We start from the raw sequence: 17,683 nt of genomic DNA, 5'->3' as shown, positions 1-17,683 counted from the left end.
GTTAGATTCAGCCAAGATCAACAAGGTCAGGATGTCAATTTCAGGAATTTAGAGGTGAAGGTTCGATTTAGACACACTCTACGAGCACAAGGTTTAAAACAAACTTTACTCAAAATAAAATGTTACCAAATCAACCAAAAACCGCCGAGGAATCCTAAAATCAAACGAATTGACAACAACTGAGGTTGGAAATACCTACTATTTGAGAATCTGGTGACAAATCAGAAATCACAATAAGCGGTTAATAAATTGTGGAAAAATTACTACCACGTATCCTAATTGTACCGATTGAGTCGAATTTGTATGGTTTAAAAGAATAATATTGGAGAATTAATGTGTAATTTTAACCCAACACTTCAAAGGTCCAAACGAATTCATGCCGGCAGGAATTAACCCAACCGCCGCCATCCGCTCGTTTGGTTTGGGGAAATCCTCGTGCTGCAGTCGTCGCTCCGCGGCTCCGCCCTTCACCCCACGGCTCGCACTCATTCTCCGACGCTGTAGCCGGAGGTACCCTGGTGCCCTGCTCCGCCGCCTTTGACCACCGCTTGGGTAAGTCTTAGGGAGTGTTCGGAAGTCCTCCCACTCCACGAAATCCATCGATCCAGCTTCCCAATCCCGATTCCAGTCTTGTTGGTGGAGCGAAAAACGTTCGGGTGCTGCTCCCATTGGCTGCTAGGCCGGAAGCCCATTAGTACAAGTTATACCGAACCGAAGCCCAAAATTGGAGCACCCAATTTAGCCTGTTCTGGCCATCGAGGGAGATCGAGCCTGCAGAGGAGTGACCATCGAGAGGGATCGAGGATTCGAGGGAGAGAGCGGGATTGTACGGGCCGATCTCGCTGACTAGGACGCCGTCGGTGAGCTCGTCGCTTGCTCGTCAATCTGGAGGGGCCGAGTCAGGGGAGGCGGCTAGGGCAGGCGGGCGTTGTTCCTAGGTCGCGGCAGCGGCTCTGGCGGGCGACTCGTCAGATGTGGCTGCGACGGAGAGGAGGATTGGGCGAGGGTAATGGAGGATTGGACGGAGGGAGGAGGAAGTGGGACTACCGGAGGACTAATGGAGGCGGCCAGGAAGACCCTTCCAGCGACAAGTTTATGGCATCCAATATTCCAATTGCAATCGGCTCAGGGAAATGAGGCGTCGTTTTTCACTGAAGCAGTGGTAATTTCATGCTGCTCTGTGTTTTGCTACTTCAAGAATCTTCAAAAGAGGTGTTCCGAATTTTGTATAGCAAATTGGGTTGGCTTCCCGGATCTAGTTTCTTGGAGTTAGAGTGTTGGTGCTGCTCCAAGGTGGAGTTTTGGGAAACTGGAAGCCAGAGGACATCTGAACACACCATAACCGGTGAATCTATCCGTCCGGGAAACTACGAAAACAACTCATTTGGGGGTATCTTTTAGCCGGACTGAAATCCACTACTCAACATCGACCATGACCCCGATTTGATTTGATCTGTTTATCGGCCTAAGCTGTAAGCTACACAATGTTTGCTAACTCCATGAAGTAAATATGGATGATTTAGGAAAACATAGGAACATAAAATGAATTTTGCAGCTTTTGTTTTAGGCCGTTTGCCCCTCTTGGAGAATCTTCAGGTAGTTCCTGACTCCTTGTTCAAGATACTGAATATTTCTCTTTTACCGGCCCTCTAGTGCACTCTGCAATACTCCCTCCATTCCAAAATACACCTCTTATAGATTTGTGCACTTGACCAATGCATCTCTCGTTTCTAGTGCCTAACCACTCATATTAGATTAAAATTAAATGGATGTGATTAGTTATTGGCCGGATGCTGGTACCGAGAGAAAAATGAGGTGTATTGTGGAATTTTCTGGAGGACGGACAGACCGTTACTGAGGTGTATTGTGAAAACATAGGAACATAAAATGAGGTGTAGGGCGGACCGACCGTTACTAATTATACCCATCATCAGTGACAGTCACGTTTCCGCGCGCCGCCCGCCACTGATGATTGGTACATTAGTAACGGTCGCTTTGCCACATCAGTGTCGGGCGAGCGACCGACACTGATACATTTTCAGTAATTAAAAATACTAATTAAAACCACAAAAAATACACGGAAAAATATATATTTGGAATACACAGCACAGCACAGCACATCACAGCACAGAAAAATACAAAGCCACATCATTTACAGCATACAAATGTATATAAAGCCGCATCATTTAAAGCATATAAAGAATACAAATGTATCTCACTTCACGACATTGATTACAAGTGTCAAAATTTCGTAGCAAAATCAAGTTTGAAGCTATTGTTGTGGGTGAACCCTAGTAACCACTTGTTCCACGCGTTCGTAGAAGTCCCCACTAAGCTTGATGACCTCATTGTTGATGAGATGGGCGAACTCCCTTTGAATGTTATACACGACCCATTTAGGTCGGTGTGCCATTGTCATTCGGGGCCGCCAATACTCTTCCACAGCCACGATTGACCCCTTCCACTCAGGTTTGAACATGCTGGCATTCTCCATAAGGATGTGACAGCAGCAGTAGCCACAATACACACTGCCGGCCGGCTGTTGCTGGCAAAGGAACCTATGGTTGTGGTGAGGCTCGTCTTTATAGCCTTTACCAGCTAGTTTTCCCTTGCTCGCAACTTTCCAGCCAGTGTTAATGAGTATGAGTGATTTGATGGGTTTCGAGTAGCGACCTCGAACACCCTTCTTCGAAAGTAGTGAATCGAAATAGTACACCGCGGACCAAGGCAAACAAATGAGTAGTGTCACCCAATGGTCTCTGTTTTCAAAAGAAACAAACTTTAGTAACTAAGGGTGTATAAGAAAGACTGAATTAGAAAAAACAAACGGTTCCATATAAAAAATTCAACTTACTCCAAATTAAGGAAGAAGAGGATAAAGTCGTGGTCCGCGTATTTCTCCAGATATGCCACCAAGTATTTAGACGCCAAGGTTCTCGAGGGATCCTTTTCTGGCTCAAGACCGATGTCACCGTAGTTGAACACCGCGGGGTCTAGAATGGCTACTTTTTTGACCTCCATTCGTCGCATTTCCCTTATTTGGTAGGCAGACCACAGCTTTAAGAGGTTGATATCAAGCTTTTGGCGGTTGAAGAGGTGGAACAGTTCGTTGAACTCCACACCAAAGGTGATAGGACGTTCCTGAATGCTCACAGTTTCTTGGTCAAAGAAGCCATAGTCTCGTGGGATTCAAACATTGATTTGTTGGGCATGCTGTTGAGAACCAGCTGATGCTTGCATGTAGAACTGATGAAGCTCCCTTGCATCTCTCTAGACACGGCACATAGGGAAGCTTCAGTGAGCATCGGTCTTCCAGGATAGTAAATAAGCACCCGGTCAAACTCCCTAGCCACGAAATAGGATCCGTCTTCGAATCTCTGGCCTTGACGGGGGTTTTTCATGAGAATGTCAGGCCTATTGTCTTCCCACACTCCAGTTATGTCAGGCACATAGTGCATCTCATCTTGCTTGACATTCGAGGAGTCCTTGATGGTCTTGCCGCCACGCCCCCTCTTTTTATGCCTCCTCTTATTGTCCCAATCCTTTTGCTCCTCTGCCTTGTACTTGTCATCAATTTTGCGGCCACCCATGGACTCAGCGGCACCTAAGAGAGAGAAGGTAGGAGGGACGCTTCCAGCCCGTGCCGACCCTATGGTCTGGCTATCTTTAAGCTGTGGAGGCATCGACATTTCCCGCTCTTCATCTTCTCCGGCATCGACAGGAGGCAGTATCCTAGGGGAAAGGCCGAGCGGCGATTGCGAAGTACCTTTGTGGGTGGACGGAGATGGAGTCATAAAGGGCCGGCGCTGGTTGTAGAGAGATACCAAGCTCCTAAGCCACATTATGCGGTAGTTTGGACAACCGCCTAGGATATCCATGCCTTTCTCCGGAGGTAGCGGGATAGCATAATCACAATGCTCCTCGACGACGGAGTCCACCATCACACTCACTTGTGATTCCACTCAGTGACTTGGAACCTCCTTTGAACGTCCGCCATGCACGTGTTTCTAACGACTTCGGAGATGTCATTCCACTCGTCGGTGATCTTGCAATATTTACGTGCAACGGCTCCACAGGTGGTTGCGAAAGCCTTCTGTGCCCTCTCACGCGACTCCGGACGGCCTCTGTCAGAGTGACGGGTGACAATGTTGCGAAACTCCTTCAAGTTGTGGCTCCCCCTCGGCGTCTTCTTCCTTGGCTTCTTAGCCGTAGAAGCAGTTGGCTGCAGGTTACTCTCTTCCACCCGTCGCTCGTTGTCTTGCTCTTGTAAACGAGAGCTGCCTTCGCCAGAGCTGGCAATTTGCTCTCCCGATAAAGACTCTTCATCGACACGATACACCTCCTCAGGAGCTACGTCCTCAAGAACTAATTTCTGGCTACTCTTGCCCATTTCGTACCTATGCCATCAAAAGCATCAAATATATATCGGCTGAAAATTTTGGCATGACCTTGCTATAAAACTAGCAAATTTTGTCTACTAGGAGCTCGAAACCTGCATAAAAAAACCACCCGCATATGTACCCCCTCGGCACGATGGCCGGTCCCTTCTTCAATGACCCGACACGATGGTCGGGCCCATAATTCATTACTCAATTCCCACGAGTACCCGATCAATAGCATACGAAACAGCTAAAATAGCATATAAACGGCAAGTATAGCATTTAAAACACCTAAAATAGCATATAAACAGCATGTATATAGCATATAAAACATCATATATATAGCATGTAAATAACCTAAAATCATATATAGCATGTATATCATATTAACAGCATGTATATATCATATAAAACACCTAAGAAGCCAAGGAAAACAGTAGCATATACAAGAATAGCTGATTTATGAGGAGCTTTGTCCTTTACTGTATTTGTCAAGAGCAAATTGCATATGCTGTAGGAGCTGCATGCTTAGCACTAACACTAACCCTAACCCTAACAGTGAACCCTAACCTTGAAATTTTCAACTGTAGATTATGCTCTAACACTAACCCTAACCCTAACAGTGAACCCTAACCCTAAAGTACTCTAACACTAACCCTAACCCTAACAACAGTGAGAGGGAGGCAGAGGGAGCACGCACCTGTGGGTTGAGGAAAACGGCTCGGTGGCGCGGGGTCGACGGCAGGGAAGAGGAAGACGATGCGGCGTGGCGGGCTCGGGGACGACGGCACGGGCTCGGGGATGGCGACCGGAGGAGGGAGACGACGGCGCGGGCTCGGGGCGGAGGAGGAAGACGGCGCGGAGGCGAGGACGGGGAGGACGCGGGCGAGGACAACAAGGCCGTCGACGGCGGGCCCTGGTCGAGGACGGGGAGGCGCGGGCTCGGGGCGGAGGAGGAAGACAACGCGGAGGCGAGGACGAGGAGGTCGGCGGCGGGCTCGGGGCAGCGCACGAGGTCGACGGCGCGAAAATCCGGCAGAGCTTCGCTAGGGTTAGGGAGGCGCCCACTGCTGGTCTCTCGGGTTAGCGGAGGACGCGCAGGCGAGAATGAGACCTGACCGTTTTGGCGTGTTCTCTTATATACCCTACATACATCAGTAACGGGCGGGTAAGGGAGCCGACCGTTACTGATGTGCCTTCAATCATCAGTAACGGGCGTGCTAGAATGCGACCGCCACTGATAAGCTCCTATGAGCAATGCCCAACCACTCATCAGTAACGGTGGCATAGCAGCGGGACCGTTACTGATGAGTATAGGCACTCATCAGTAACAGGCGAATAACAGGCTGACCGTTACTGATGATTATACTTACTAGTAGTTCAAGTTTGACGAATAAATTCATGCATTTGTCTAATATTTGTACACCACATCATGTCTTGTCTAGTATTTGTACACTACATCATGGAATTCATGTATTTAAAGTTTGATGAATAAATTCATGCATTTGTCTAGTATTTGTGCTAAATTAAATTCAAATAATTCATCACATGCATACACAAAAGTACATCGATTACACATAATTCAGTACAAGTACATTACAATGTGACTACTAGGCCTTCTCCTTCCTTCGGTAAGTCATAACTTGACTCCTCGCAGTAGTGCTTCTGAGGTAGGGTTTTGTGGTATTTTCTCGCTCTCGCTCCCATCACTTCTTATTTTTCCTCTCCTTTTCCTCGTTAATATCGTGCGTTCCGCTTCTTCGTCATCTGCGACGGTCGTCGGATCATGAAAACCTTCGTACTCTTCTTGTGAAGTAACTCCATCCACTCCAACAATGCTTCTTTTCCCTCTTCTTACTACGACGCGGCCTTTATTTGCCGGGTCGTCTATGTAGAATACATGCTTGCATTGTTTAGCAAAGACCCATGGTTCCTCTCTTGCCGGGATTTTTCTCACGTCAACTTGTTCACGAGGGATCTTAGGAGGTAGCACCATCGTTGTGAACCTATGACTTTCTTCTTTGTCACCTTTGGTCCATCTTACACGGAACATGATGGAGGGAAGAACATCTCGAGTTCGCACAGAATCCGTATCATACTATCCCGCAGTATCTGGCATCGTTTAACGGTGTTTGACTTCTGCGAGATGCTGCCAAAGAAGTTAGAAAGCTTCATGATTGTCTCCCTTACGTGCGGCTCCATGATACCTCTGATTGCGACTGGAAGTAACTGAGTGAGTATGACATGGTTGTCGTGAGACTTCATGCCAGATAGCTTGTGACTTTTCATGTCAACTAGATACTTGATGCTCGACGAGTAGTTCGATGGGACTTTAATGCCCTACAGACACTGACACATCCTATGCAACTCGTCTTAGTACAGGTTGTAACATGCAAGACGACACCGCGTGGTCACCGTCACGAAACCATTCTTGTCGGCTGCCGACACTTGATCTTTGCCCCACAACTCTTTTCTGATAGACATGAGTTCCAGGTCCTTCCGTGCATTGGGTCCATCTTTCGTCTTCTCTGGAATGTTCATCAGCAACCCCAGCACGCTGTCGCATACATTTTTCTCCACGTGCATGACATCTATGCTGTGGTGACATTCTAAATGTGCCCAGTACTCCAGGTCCCAGAATACGGACCTCCTTTTCCACACGATGCCTTCAGGTTCCTTATATTTCTTCGCGGCAATCTTTCCGGGGACAACTTCAAGATCGTTCACAATTTCAAGGATTTGCATACCAAACTTCTCCTTCGGCGCTATACCGTGCTCCGTCTTCCCATTGATCTTTCCTTGTCATCCCTCCAAGGGTCTTTAGCATCCAACCACTTTCGGTGGCCCATGTAAACAATTTTGGATGAAGCGGGCAACTTCTCTGATGTCGTGTTTTCCCCGCACTTTGTACAGGCCTTGTAGCCATGTGTCACCTGGCATGAAGTATTTCCATTCGCGGGGTAGTCATGCACGCAGGTCAGAAGCGCTGCTCTCATCGTGAAGTACTCCCTCCTGTTTGTGTCCCAAACCACTCTGCCAGGGTTCCAAAGCTGCTTCAGCTCATCCTTCAGTAGCTGCAGATACACATTTAGGTCAGCTCCCGGCTGCTTTGGACCCTGTATGAGCATGCACATGTGGATGTACTTTCTCTTCATGATTAACCATGGAGGAAGGTTGTAGACAAAAAAGATCACTGGCCATGTGCTGTACTTGTTGTTCATGTTTCCGAAAGGATTTATCCCGTCAGTGCTGAGACGGAGACTCAGATTTCTGGGCTCTACCCCAAAATCTGAAAATGCCGTGTCGAAGTTCCTCCACTGAGTCCTATCGGCAGGGTGTCTTAGGACCCCAGCTTTCTCCAAACGGTAGTGACCGTTAGGATCGAATGCTGCTTGCGCCGGATCGTGATGGATGAGATACCTCGCGTCCTTAATGTTCTGCATCCAATGCTCAACTCGGCCACCTGTCGTAAAATACCAGGCAGTCTTTGCCGGCCTACCTTCATCACTTCTTCCCCATCGTCTTCGTCAGCTCTGGCGTTTTTGTTCTTGTATCTCGATGCACCGCATATGTGGCAGCTCTCATGGTTCTTGTACTCTCCAATGTATACCATGCAGTCGTTTGGACATGAATGATGTTTCACGCAATCTAATCCAAGCGGGCATGTAATCTTCTTCGGAGAAGAAGGGGCCACAGCTGGTCCGTTACGACGCGCAGCGCGACTAGTTGCGGCTCTGCCCCGCGTACTTAAACCGCGACGATCATTAGTAGCGGTCAGGACTTGGGCGACCGTTACTGATAATAGGGGGTACATCAGTAACGGTCGATTTAACCGGCCCGTTACTGATGTACCACACATCAGTAACGGTCGCTCTCAGAGTGACTGTGGTTCATCAGTAACGGTCGTCTCTTAATTGACCGCCACTGATGTATCTCGCGAGGAATGATGGTACATCAGTGGCGGTCGCCTCCACTGATGTATGGCTGGGCGGGGACGAGCAGATCCCGCTCTGTTCATCAGTAACGGTCGCGGCCTGGGCGGGAACGGGCAGATCCCGCTCTGTTCTTCAGTAACGGTCGCGGCCGCGACCGACACTGGTGTTATTCATCAGTAACGGTCGCGCCGGACCCGTTACTGATGTGCCGTGAGATATAGACCGTTTTGTAGTAGTGGTTGTATTTTGAAACGGAGGGAGTACTCTGTACCTCTCCCCAGAATACATAGATCTTTTTGTTTGAGGACTTCTTTTTGTCTCAAGTGTGAACAGTGATATTTTTCTTTACATTGCCCAAATTAACATATTCCAGTTACTATTCCAAGCTCCGGTTACATGTTTCTCATAGTAGATTGCTTCGATCTCTTACAGGAAAGAGAGACCGCTGTCCTGTTCATCGGCATGGATGGAGACGTGTTTGCCTGCATTATTCCCAAGCAAAGGTTGATGATCTGAAACCGATACCAGAGCTGCTTTTAGACCTTTGTTGCTGTGGACTCGAAGGAACCATGCAACATCCTTACTAGCAGGTGATAGCTGGACTCACCTGTACTACCTCTCTGATATGCTTTATTGTGCCGTGCATACCTACAACGCTAATCATACGTTTCTGTTATGAAGATGAGGATATCTAATGCCAAATCATTTGAGGGGGGGTGAGGCTTAATTGCTGCATGTTGTTGCCACCACATATTAGAAGATGTTAGCGTACATTGTTTAATTATATCGTATAAAGTATAGCAGCTCATGGCCACATTAGGTTTGGTGCAAAAGCGGTGCATTAGCTGTAATCATGTTGCTCTTTCCATATATTCCTTCTGAAAATACAGAAAACATTATTTATATTTTTTTTGTATGGTGTGGATAGAGAAAAACAAGGAGGAGATGTATGTAGTTGATTTTTAGTGTACATAAACCAGCTTACATCATTGTTGTTTTTATTTTCTTTCAAAAAGGCGAAAAAAATCCTCGGCCTTTACATCAGTGGATACACACGGCCATCATTGTTGGTTTGTTTATGGCTATTAATAATCCCTGTCTGTCTAATGGACAAATCATTGTTTCCACCCTGTCTAGAACATGTGCAGCAATTGCTGCCTTAATGCTGCATGAGTGGCATGGTTAGACAAATATTCCCCTCCTCCGGAGTTTGGTTAGGCCACATAATTCTTCCGGGTGTGATTGTTATATACTTGCCACATGATGGGCATCCAACAAAATTAATTAGTTCAAGCCAAGTAAGGTGACCTGCTCTCAGAATCTGCTAAACGCGATGCTGAGGAATATGAGTTGGCGAGAAAGAGGAAAAAAAGCTTCACAGATTACTAGCTTGCGGCATTTTCAAATATTTCTCTGGGATACATGCATGTTCCTGTTCCTCAATCATTGGGTTGTGTTTAGGTGGTGATGAATCATTGGACAAAAAGGCAAGGGAGTGAGTTGATTTCCTGAAATGCCATGGTGATTTTGGCAGAAAGATTGCATGTGGGCTCCATGTTCCTTCTTTTATTAACAATTAATTTAAAATAAAATATGCATTCTGCTGACATTCTAGGCTCTAGACAAGGGTGAAACAGAAGGCAACCAAATTGTCTTAGTTTCTTCTTCTCTTTACTGTTATCTTGATGCTTCAATATGTTGTCTGCAAATCTATATGGTCAGAGTGTAGCTTCTGATCGTTAGAGCAGTGCTCATTACTACTGTATCTAGCTAGGAACATAGGAGATTGCAAGCTCAACTCTGCGAGCAACATTAAAAGCAGGGCATGGAATAATAACCGAAGGTTACAGTAGATTTACATGCATGGCAGCAACAGTTAACCCTACTACTTGGGGGCGTGGTGGTCAACCATGGGAGAACACTACGGAAGGCAAAACCCAGGACCCAAAAAAAGCCTCCCCTTCCCTCTTCTCCAATGCTCCTAACATTCCAAATCTGAACAAGAACCAGAAAAAGATCGACCCATGCATATTGCTACTATTTGCCTAGTACAGACTACAGAGTAATTCTGATGCATTTTGAATGATGATTTACCAGAAGAAGCTTGTTCTTGAGGAGCTTCCTCTCTTGCCATGTCCTCGCTTGGATGATGACTTCGCGTCGCCGCCGCCGCCTTTCTCCACCTTGCCGGCTTTCTTGCGAGAGCTTGTCGAGAACCTGCTGCGCCTGCCATCATCTTCTTCTTCGTCGTCGTCCTCTTCCTTCCGATCCTCATCGGTGGCGCGCCTTGGGCTTGGATGGTCTTCTTTGCCGTTGGCGTTGGGCAAGCAGGGCGGCGACTTGACCTTGGCTGGCCCAGTGGAAGCGTCAGAGGCAAGGGAGTCGTTGTCGTCGCCGTCGTCTTGGTACTCCTTGCCTCCTTTCCTGCCATGGACGATGTAAGTGTAGCCGTAGCCATCGTCGACATTGCTCCCGTCGCTGCCACTCCCCTTGCCGCCGCCATTGCCGTCGTCGTCGTCGCCTTGCATGGGGGAGGACAGGTACATTGTCCACCCGGACTCGCTGCTGTTGCAGCCTTCGCCGTCGTCCCCAGTGATATGGGAGGATTCCATTGCCGGCCGGGAAGAAGAAGAATATCTCCTAATGAGTAGTAGGAAGGAATGTAATGGAGGTTGGAACAAGGACGAAGCTAGCAAAGGGGATAGGTAGTAGGAGTAGCAGAAGCAGGAGGGGTTTCAAGGAAAGGAGCTGGACAGGGAGGAACTCTCTGAGAGATATGTTGGGAGATAAATGAATGACTAACTACTAAAGAACACTTTGCTGGCTAGGCCTTCCTCTCTCTATTTATGCTGCTTGTGGAGCACTCGTCAATGCAACATTGAAGAAGCCATTGCAATGCTAGCTAGCTGTTGTTCTCTGGTTTGTGCTCCTTTGAATACACACAACCTGAGGAAGAGGAGGAGGAGGAAGACATTGAAGAAGCCCCTGACAGCCAGCAGCCGTCTCCTCCTCCCTTCACAGCACAGGAGAATGCAGGGGAGGAGATAGGCAGGATTATTACTAGAGAAACGCCAAGATTTTCTTTTTCTTCTGCGTTTGCAATGGTGTCTGGGGAGATGGAGAGGAGGAAGGAGAGTGGCTGAAAAAGGGTGGCAGTGTCCTTAAATGGGAAAGACAGCCTATCCCTCCAACTGTCCCCCCATAACTTTCCCAACTATTTTGTTCTCTGTCTTGTCACCAAGCCAGGGGAGAGAGGCTTGTTTCGTTTCCTTTCCTCCTCCTCTCTGCAACGCATTGTCACAGGGCTTTGGTTTCCATCTGCGTTGCCCATGTGGCCTTGGCTGATCAGGGGGGGTGGTGGGGGGTGGGGGGCCTGGCATTGCCCATCTGCTCTCGTTGAGGCAGCCACAGCTAGCACAGGGCTTGCAGGTGCAGGACATGCAGTGGCTAGTCCATCCATGTCCATGGCTTTGTTTGTTGGACTGACGAGTGAGCTCATACTCTGGTTGGCCACCCCACCTGACTTGCTTAACGCCGTTCCTGTATCTGTATGTGCATGCTCTTCAGTGGTACTTTTTGTAACTTTCAGAAGGAAAGAAAAAAAAAAGATTTCATGCATTCGGTCAGCTTGGAGCGTGGCAGAAGGAGTTGTTTGTATGCAGAAGTAAAGAGTACGAATGGAGTATGCTGCTGCATTCTTCTGCTCCTCTTCCCCAGCATTATGCCACACTGCCATTTGGTTTACTCACATTGTAATGTTCGTTTTTGAGAATCGTCATTTTAATCTTTAAATCACATTTTGATGGTTCAATCACGCAGTGCTCTTGTTCCTGTATCCTTTTGATGGCAAAATGGGCACCGGAAGGAGAAGAATCCGACCAGAAACGATTGACAGCTTGTACTGAACACAGTGAGCTGCTAATAAATTTCCCCTAACCTGGGACCGATCAGACAAGCAAAATTGCCCACCCTATATATACAGTGCAATGCCCTTTCCTAGAAGAGCAAAAACAAGAACTGATTGATTGACATTCGACAGCCCTAATTAATCCATCAGTCCATCCCCATCCATCTACGAGCTGACTTGCCATTGTAAGCAGTGCAGAGCCCGCGTATTCAACCAGGCAAGCCGGCCGGCCAGGAGCCAGCCCATCGACGGGACGCTGAAAAAAGTGAAAGACCTGACTTGGAATCCATCCGTCTGTCTATGCGTGGCGCTATCCGTTCGTCCAAGAAGTGACCCTTGCTTGCTCCATGACTCCATGTCCAGCTCCAGCTACGGCGCATCGCGTCGCTAGGAGCGGAAAATTGTTCGCCGATACTGCTGCAACTTGCTCTGTAAGGGATGACGGCAGGCAAGCAGAGCAGAGCAGAGCAGGGGCGTCGCATCCATCCGTCTTATCCGTCCGTCCGTCGGACGGCACGTGCAAGGTCGCCCGTCCGTGTGGCCTACGGCGATGGCCGTTGCTGTGCGCTCCGTCGCTCGGGCGCAGGAGGCAGGCAGCGGGACGCACATGGCCAAGGTGAACAGAGGAGGAGTAAATTTGGGGGCAGAGGAGGAGACCAGTGGGATGTGCCGGCGCGTCCTGGGGTAGGTGACATGGCCCGGCCGTCGTGCGTGCGCCTCTCTCTTTACACTTCTCTGCTGCCCTACGCAATCTTTGCTCCTCCAACTCCAAGAGTCCAGATAAAATTAATGAAAACTCCTTGTACAGTTGCACTTGGGTTTTTTTTTTAGGAATAGTTGCACTTGGTTTTGCATAGTGTCATGCGTGATTTGGTCGTGTGATTTGGTGGCCTGTTTCTTTGATGATTGCTCATGGTCAGTAACTACTGCATCTCGGCACCAAATGTCGGTGGGCTAAGAGAACCGCTGAGATGAGTTGTGGAGTTGCTGAGGCGACGGGGTTCAGTTTCGGAACAGTGTGCCCTCAGAACACCCTTTGACTCTACTTATTTCAAACAAATGAGCTAATTCTTTAAAAAGTACTGTCATTTTAAAACTTTAATTTATTTGGTTGAACTGAGGTCACAAAGTTGCAGCTCTATGTGCACGTTACAGCTCTGAACTTTGAAATTGGACAAATGTAACAATACAACACGTAAAACTGGGTAGACCTTTCACTTTACCCTTGAACCATTAAAACATTAGGAAACAAAAGTTTCGTGTTTTGCTTGTGATGGATCCTGGAATGTTGTTTGCGTGCGCGGTTTACTTCTTTTGTTTTTTGATGGATGAGTGGATATGTCATGTGGGGGGCTTCCGTGCGTCGAGCCGAGGTGTCGGGCCGCCGGTGCTGCGGCCACATGCGGGGCTGTGTGTCGCCGCAGCACGTTGTGCGCTTATCAGCGGGAGCTGTGCCGCTGCAGCTGAGGGCTCTGGCTGACTGGCTCCGGTACGTGCACCTGACCGTTTATCTGCAAGGGAGTTAAATACAAGCAGAGAGCCGGCTGACATGTAGCAGAACTAACACTAGTCCTTCCGGTTATGATGCACACCGCATAACGATATTTGGCCTGGCCAATAGTATGAACACTGGTACGAGCAATGTCCACTCAAATACTGAAAAGAAAACGCCTACTGGCAAAACCGAATTTACCAATCAAACTTGTGATTAGCTCGGGAAATAAAAACTTTTTTTTATTGAGGTATCGGTTAATAAAAACTTGTTTTCTTGTGCATAATACGAGACCGCTATGGTTTAGGATAGCTTCTTGTTAGTCAAATCGTAGCTGCTGTTTTATTTCTCTTTCGTAGCCGCGTTTTAGTGTGAGCTTGGGTCGTTGGGCTGCACGGGCCGATACCCAAACCGACGTGTCGTGGCATGGACGAGCATAGCAGCGGGCCGGAGACTTGGAGTCTTTTTTTTTCTTTTTAATTAATTTAGAAAAGGTGTGTTTTTAGCCCTAGCTCGATTTCAGATTATGCTCCCGGCCCCCAACTTCAGTACTTAAACTTTTAGGGTGCAGGTAGAACGGGTAAGAATACCACGTGGAGTAAAATGGTAACAATTGTCTCGGTAAAGTGAACAAACGACCACCAAACCAGATCTAGTGCATAGTGCATGAGGCAAGGCCAAATCGCCAAGGAAATTTTTTTTGAAAAAGAAAAGAAAGAAACCCTAGCGCCCCGCCAGCTGCTCCTGCGACTCCCGAGGCGACACCCCCACCGCCACTTTCCAGCCCCTCTCCTCCATGCCTCTCCCCCTGCCGCTGCGCCGGCGGCCACCAGCCGGCCCGCGGCGGCGGCAGGGCCTTCCAGCCGTCCCTTCTCTCCTCCCATCCCCCGTCCTCTTCTCTCCTCCCTCAGGCTCGCGGGCGGCGGCACGATTCCGGTGGCAGCAGCCTGATCTGCCACGGCGCAGGTGTGCGGTGGCTCGCGTGCGGCGACGGTGACCAGATCTGAGGCGGCGCACTCACTCGGTGGTTCGCGGCGGGGCGCCACGGTGGTTTTTTGGCGGCGGCAAGTCTTCATTGCCCCGACGGGCCTCGCGCGGCTCCAGGTCAGCGGCACGGTGCTGCATTGTCGGATGGACAGCGCGCCCATCACGTTGGCTGTTGCTGCTGCGATGTTGCCGCCGCCGCTGCAGCTGCTGCCTTGCCGGTTGCTGGGTGCAGGCCGCGCTCGTTCGCCCTACGGGCTGCCGGGGCTGCTGGTGCTCCCGTAGGTGTGGCGCGCGGTGGTTGATGCCGGCGAGTTGGGTGGCTGGAGTTTTGGATGGCTTGGGAGGTGGCTCAAGGTGCGTGCTTGGTGCGTGCTGGCGGCTTGGTTAGCCACACGCGGGTGACCGGCGCCTGGAGGGAGGCAGGCGTTGGTGTTTGGCCTGATGTGGTCGTCGGCGTCGCGTAGCAGGTTTGCGGCGCATGCTTTCGCTCCCATCCGGCGGCACCTCGTGGGTGCTGTCGTGTGCAAGGCGGCTAAGCGTAGATATGGGCGTCCTTGCTGCAGGTTTGGGTTTGCAGGTGCACAGGCCGTTTGGGCCACTGCCAACACCTTCTCGGTTGGTATTGTGGCTGGTAGGTGCGCCTTGATGCGCGGACGTACGGTGGCCTCTGATGATGGGGTGGTGGGCCATCCAGGTGTCGAACTAGTGTGGTTATCGGTGGTGCTAGGACTTGGTTGATGTACCTTCGCGGTTGCTGCGGTTACGTGAGTGTTGATCGTGGTCTCCGGGTGAAAACCTTGCCTGACCTCTGTCGGTGCTGACGACGGTGACGCTCTCGGGTGTCGTTTCCTCCATGGTGGCGTCGTCGAGGAGACTCGATCCATCTCCATGCCTCGTGGTCTAATTCTCCGGGTGAAAACTTAGATTTGGCTTGCTGGATCAGACGACGACGGCATTGTTGATGTCGTTTCCTTGTTGGAGGCGTTGTTCTTGGAGGCTAACCTCTTGGCTAGAGCGTGTACCGGCGGCATATGCCTTGACTTTAGCACAAGCCTTGGGCACCCTGACGTCATGCTAGTGTGCTACCTTGGAAGGCATGGGTAGTGGTTGCAGAGGATCCTATGCTGCGGCATCTTGGTCACACAGGTGCACTCGATGGGTATCGACTGACGCTTATGGACACCGTGGCGACCGGCAAGGGGAGCGGTGAGGCGTGGTGGCGCATTGTTCGGGACAGGAACGGCGATCGGCGGCTTGGGACTTCTGCGGTCGATGAGACTCCTCATGGGCTTGTCTTTCAGTTCCGCGAGGCCGGCGGGCCGCGGCACCTTTGGATCCTGTACAATGTGTATTAGGCATCTAGGCTTGGGTTTGTTTGGTTGTGCCGGTTGTGATGTTTGTCTTGCGGCCGTTGGTCGTGACCTTGTCTTGAGTGGTCGGTTGAGTTGGGTTGTCTTGTCCTTGTAAATATATTTTTTCTATCAATGTATCGAGACGCAAACTTTGTGTTTTCTCAGAAAAAAAAGCCAAGTCGCCAGGGCACCAGATTGTATCACCGAGGAGGTTAGTATATGTGGTGCCATATGAAATCCTCACATGAATAACTGCAGACTACAGATTCTCTTTTTTCTTTTTTTTTTGAGAGAGGGATCACCGGGATGAAATCCCCACCTTAATAACCGCGAACAGCTTGATTGAATTCAGAACAGGTATTTTGCCTCTGATCAATAATAACACATCATACGATGAATTGTAAAAAAACGAAACTATGTACTTCCTTTGATTCATAAAAAATGTCGCCCATTTTGTACTAACTAGACGGCACTTTTTATGGATTGAAGGGAGTACAATGAATGTCGTCAAGTTCAAACATAGTAAAATGTGTTGTATCAGAAATTCAGAATCCAGAGCATTGCCTCTGTTGACATGGCATGCTACACATACATGCATTCTCCTGAGGAAGGGTCGATTCAGATAAGTATGCTGTACAAGGTACTGGACCTATGGTTACGATAAATATCACATCCGCACAAACGGGACTATTAGTTCCTTTCCATTGTCAGTGTCACAGAAGAATGCAATCAGAGCAAACAAGATGTGTGGGTAGCACCACCTTACCTGAAGTCAACCACCGGCCTGGTTCTTCTGAATGTTCCATCCTAATCACCACATAATAGGATAAGAAAAGAAGATGCCCAACAAAGGAAATGTTACAAATCTCTCTCCAAACAACATCGAAAGAAAAACTTCACTGCAACTATTTTCCTTCACAAAATCCACAATACCCGTGCTTGGCACATATCAAGTCAACCGTTCCTCTTAATTCGTTCTATCTTGCATGATCTGGAGGGCAAACTGTTTGATTAACAGTAGCGCTACATATAGATGGACGGAAGGAAATAAAAGGCACAGACTCTTTGTCACTGTCTGCCCCATTAGATATCTGTTTAACTAGATCACTTCGATTTCGGACCGTCAGATAGTTTCTCACTGAACATTGTTGACTTATGTCCTGCAGGGCAAGCACAAGCGCGTAATCCATTCTAGCAGTTGCAAACTTGCAATGGCATGGTCAGAAACCCAAACCTGCAAGGCAACAAGCAGCTGAGGTGAGCTCAATCAATTGCTACAGTGCCCCATCAGGCCTTCACCACATATAAAAGTAAAATCAGTGACATAAGACTCTTGGGGCAGTTAGTGGTCACTGCTTCCTAAAGATTTCTTTTGATGGTTAGCCCATCAGACAAGGAAACTTCACCATGGAGACAACCAGCTGACAGAGATGTCACGAGCCAGTAGTAGCTGCATGTCTAGCATGCACTGGTTAATAGGTCAGTCATACCTCTGATTTAGGACAGGCCATGCAAAAGGGAAATACCTGCATTGACTTGTTTAGTTGTTGATCATGCCTTCCTGTCCCTTGCTAGGTCCAATTGTTGTTGTTGTGGGTTTAGTTGGCTTCATGCATTAGCCTTTTTGTTAA

The 17,683-nt window shown here is 48.7% G+C and overlaps 1 protein-coding gene across 1 annotated transcript; it reads right to left on the bottom strand.

Annotated features, from left to right (window-relative positions):
- Positions 1–10,100: 10,100 nt before the first annotated feature.
- On the bottom strand, positions 10,101–11,622 carry LOC100824415 (nucleolin). Its single transcript, XM_003574626.4, has one exon. It carries the CDS (start codon positions 10,924–10,926, stop codon positions 10,405–10,407), a length of 522 nt encoding a protein of 173 aa, XP_003574674.1. The 5' UTR covers positions 10,927–11,622; the 3' UTR covers positions 10,101–10,404.
- Between the last annotated feature and the right edge of the window lie 6,061 nt (positions 11,623–17,683).

Source organism: Brachypodium distachyon, chromosome 3 (genome assembly GCF_000005505.3).
Source record: "Brachypodium distachyon strain Bd21 chromosome 3, Brachypodium_distachyon_v3.0, whole genome shotgun sequence".
Classification (NCBI taxonomy): domain Eukaryota; kingdom Viridiplantae; phylum Streptophyta; class Magnoliopsida; order Poales; family Poaceae; genus Brachypodium; species Brachypodium distachyon.
Note: the sequence above shows the minus strand (reverse complement) of the source record. Positions and strands in the feature narration are given on the sequence as shown.

Bases quoted from the DNA above. Each gene is read 5' to 3' on its own strand.
- LOC100824415 (XM_003574626.4), bottom strand. From the start codon at position 10,926: ATGGAATCCTCCCATATCACTGGGGACGACGGCGAAGGCTGCAACAGC.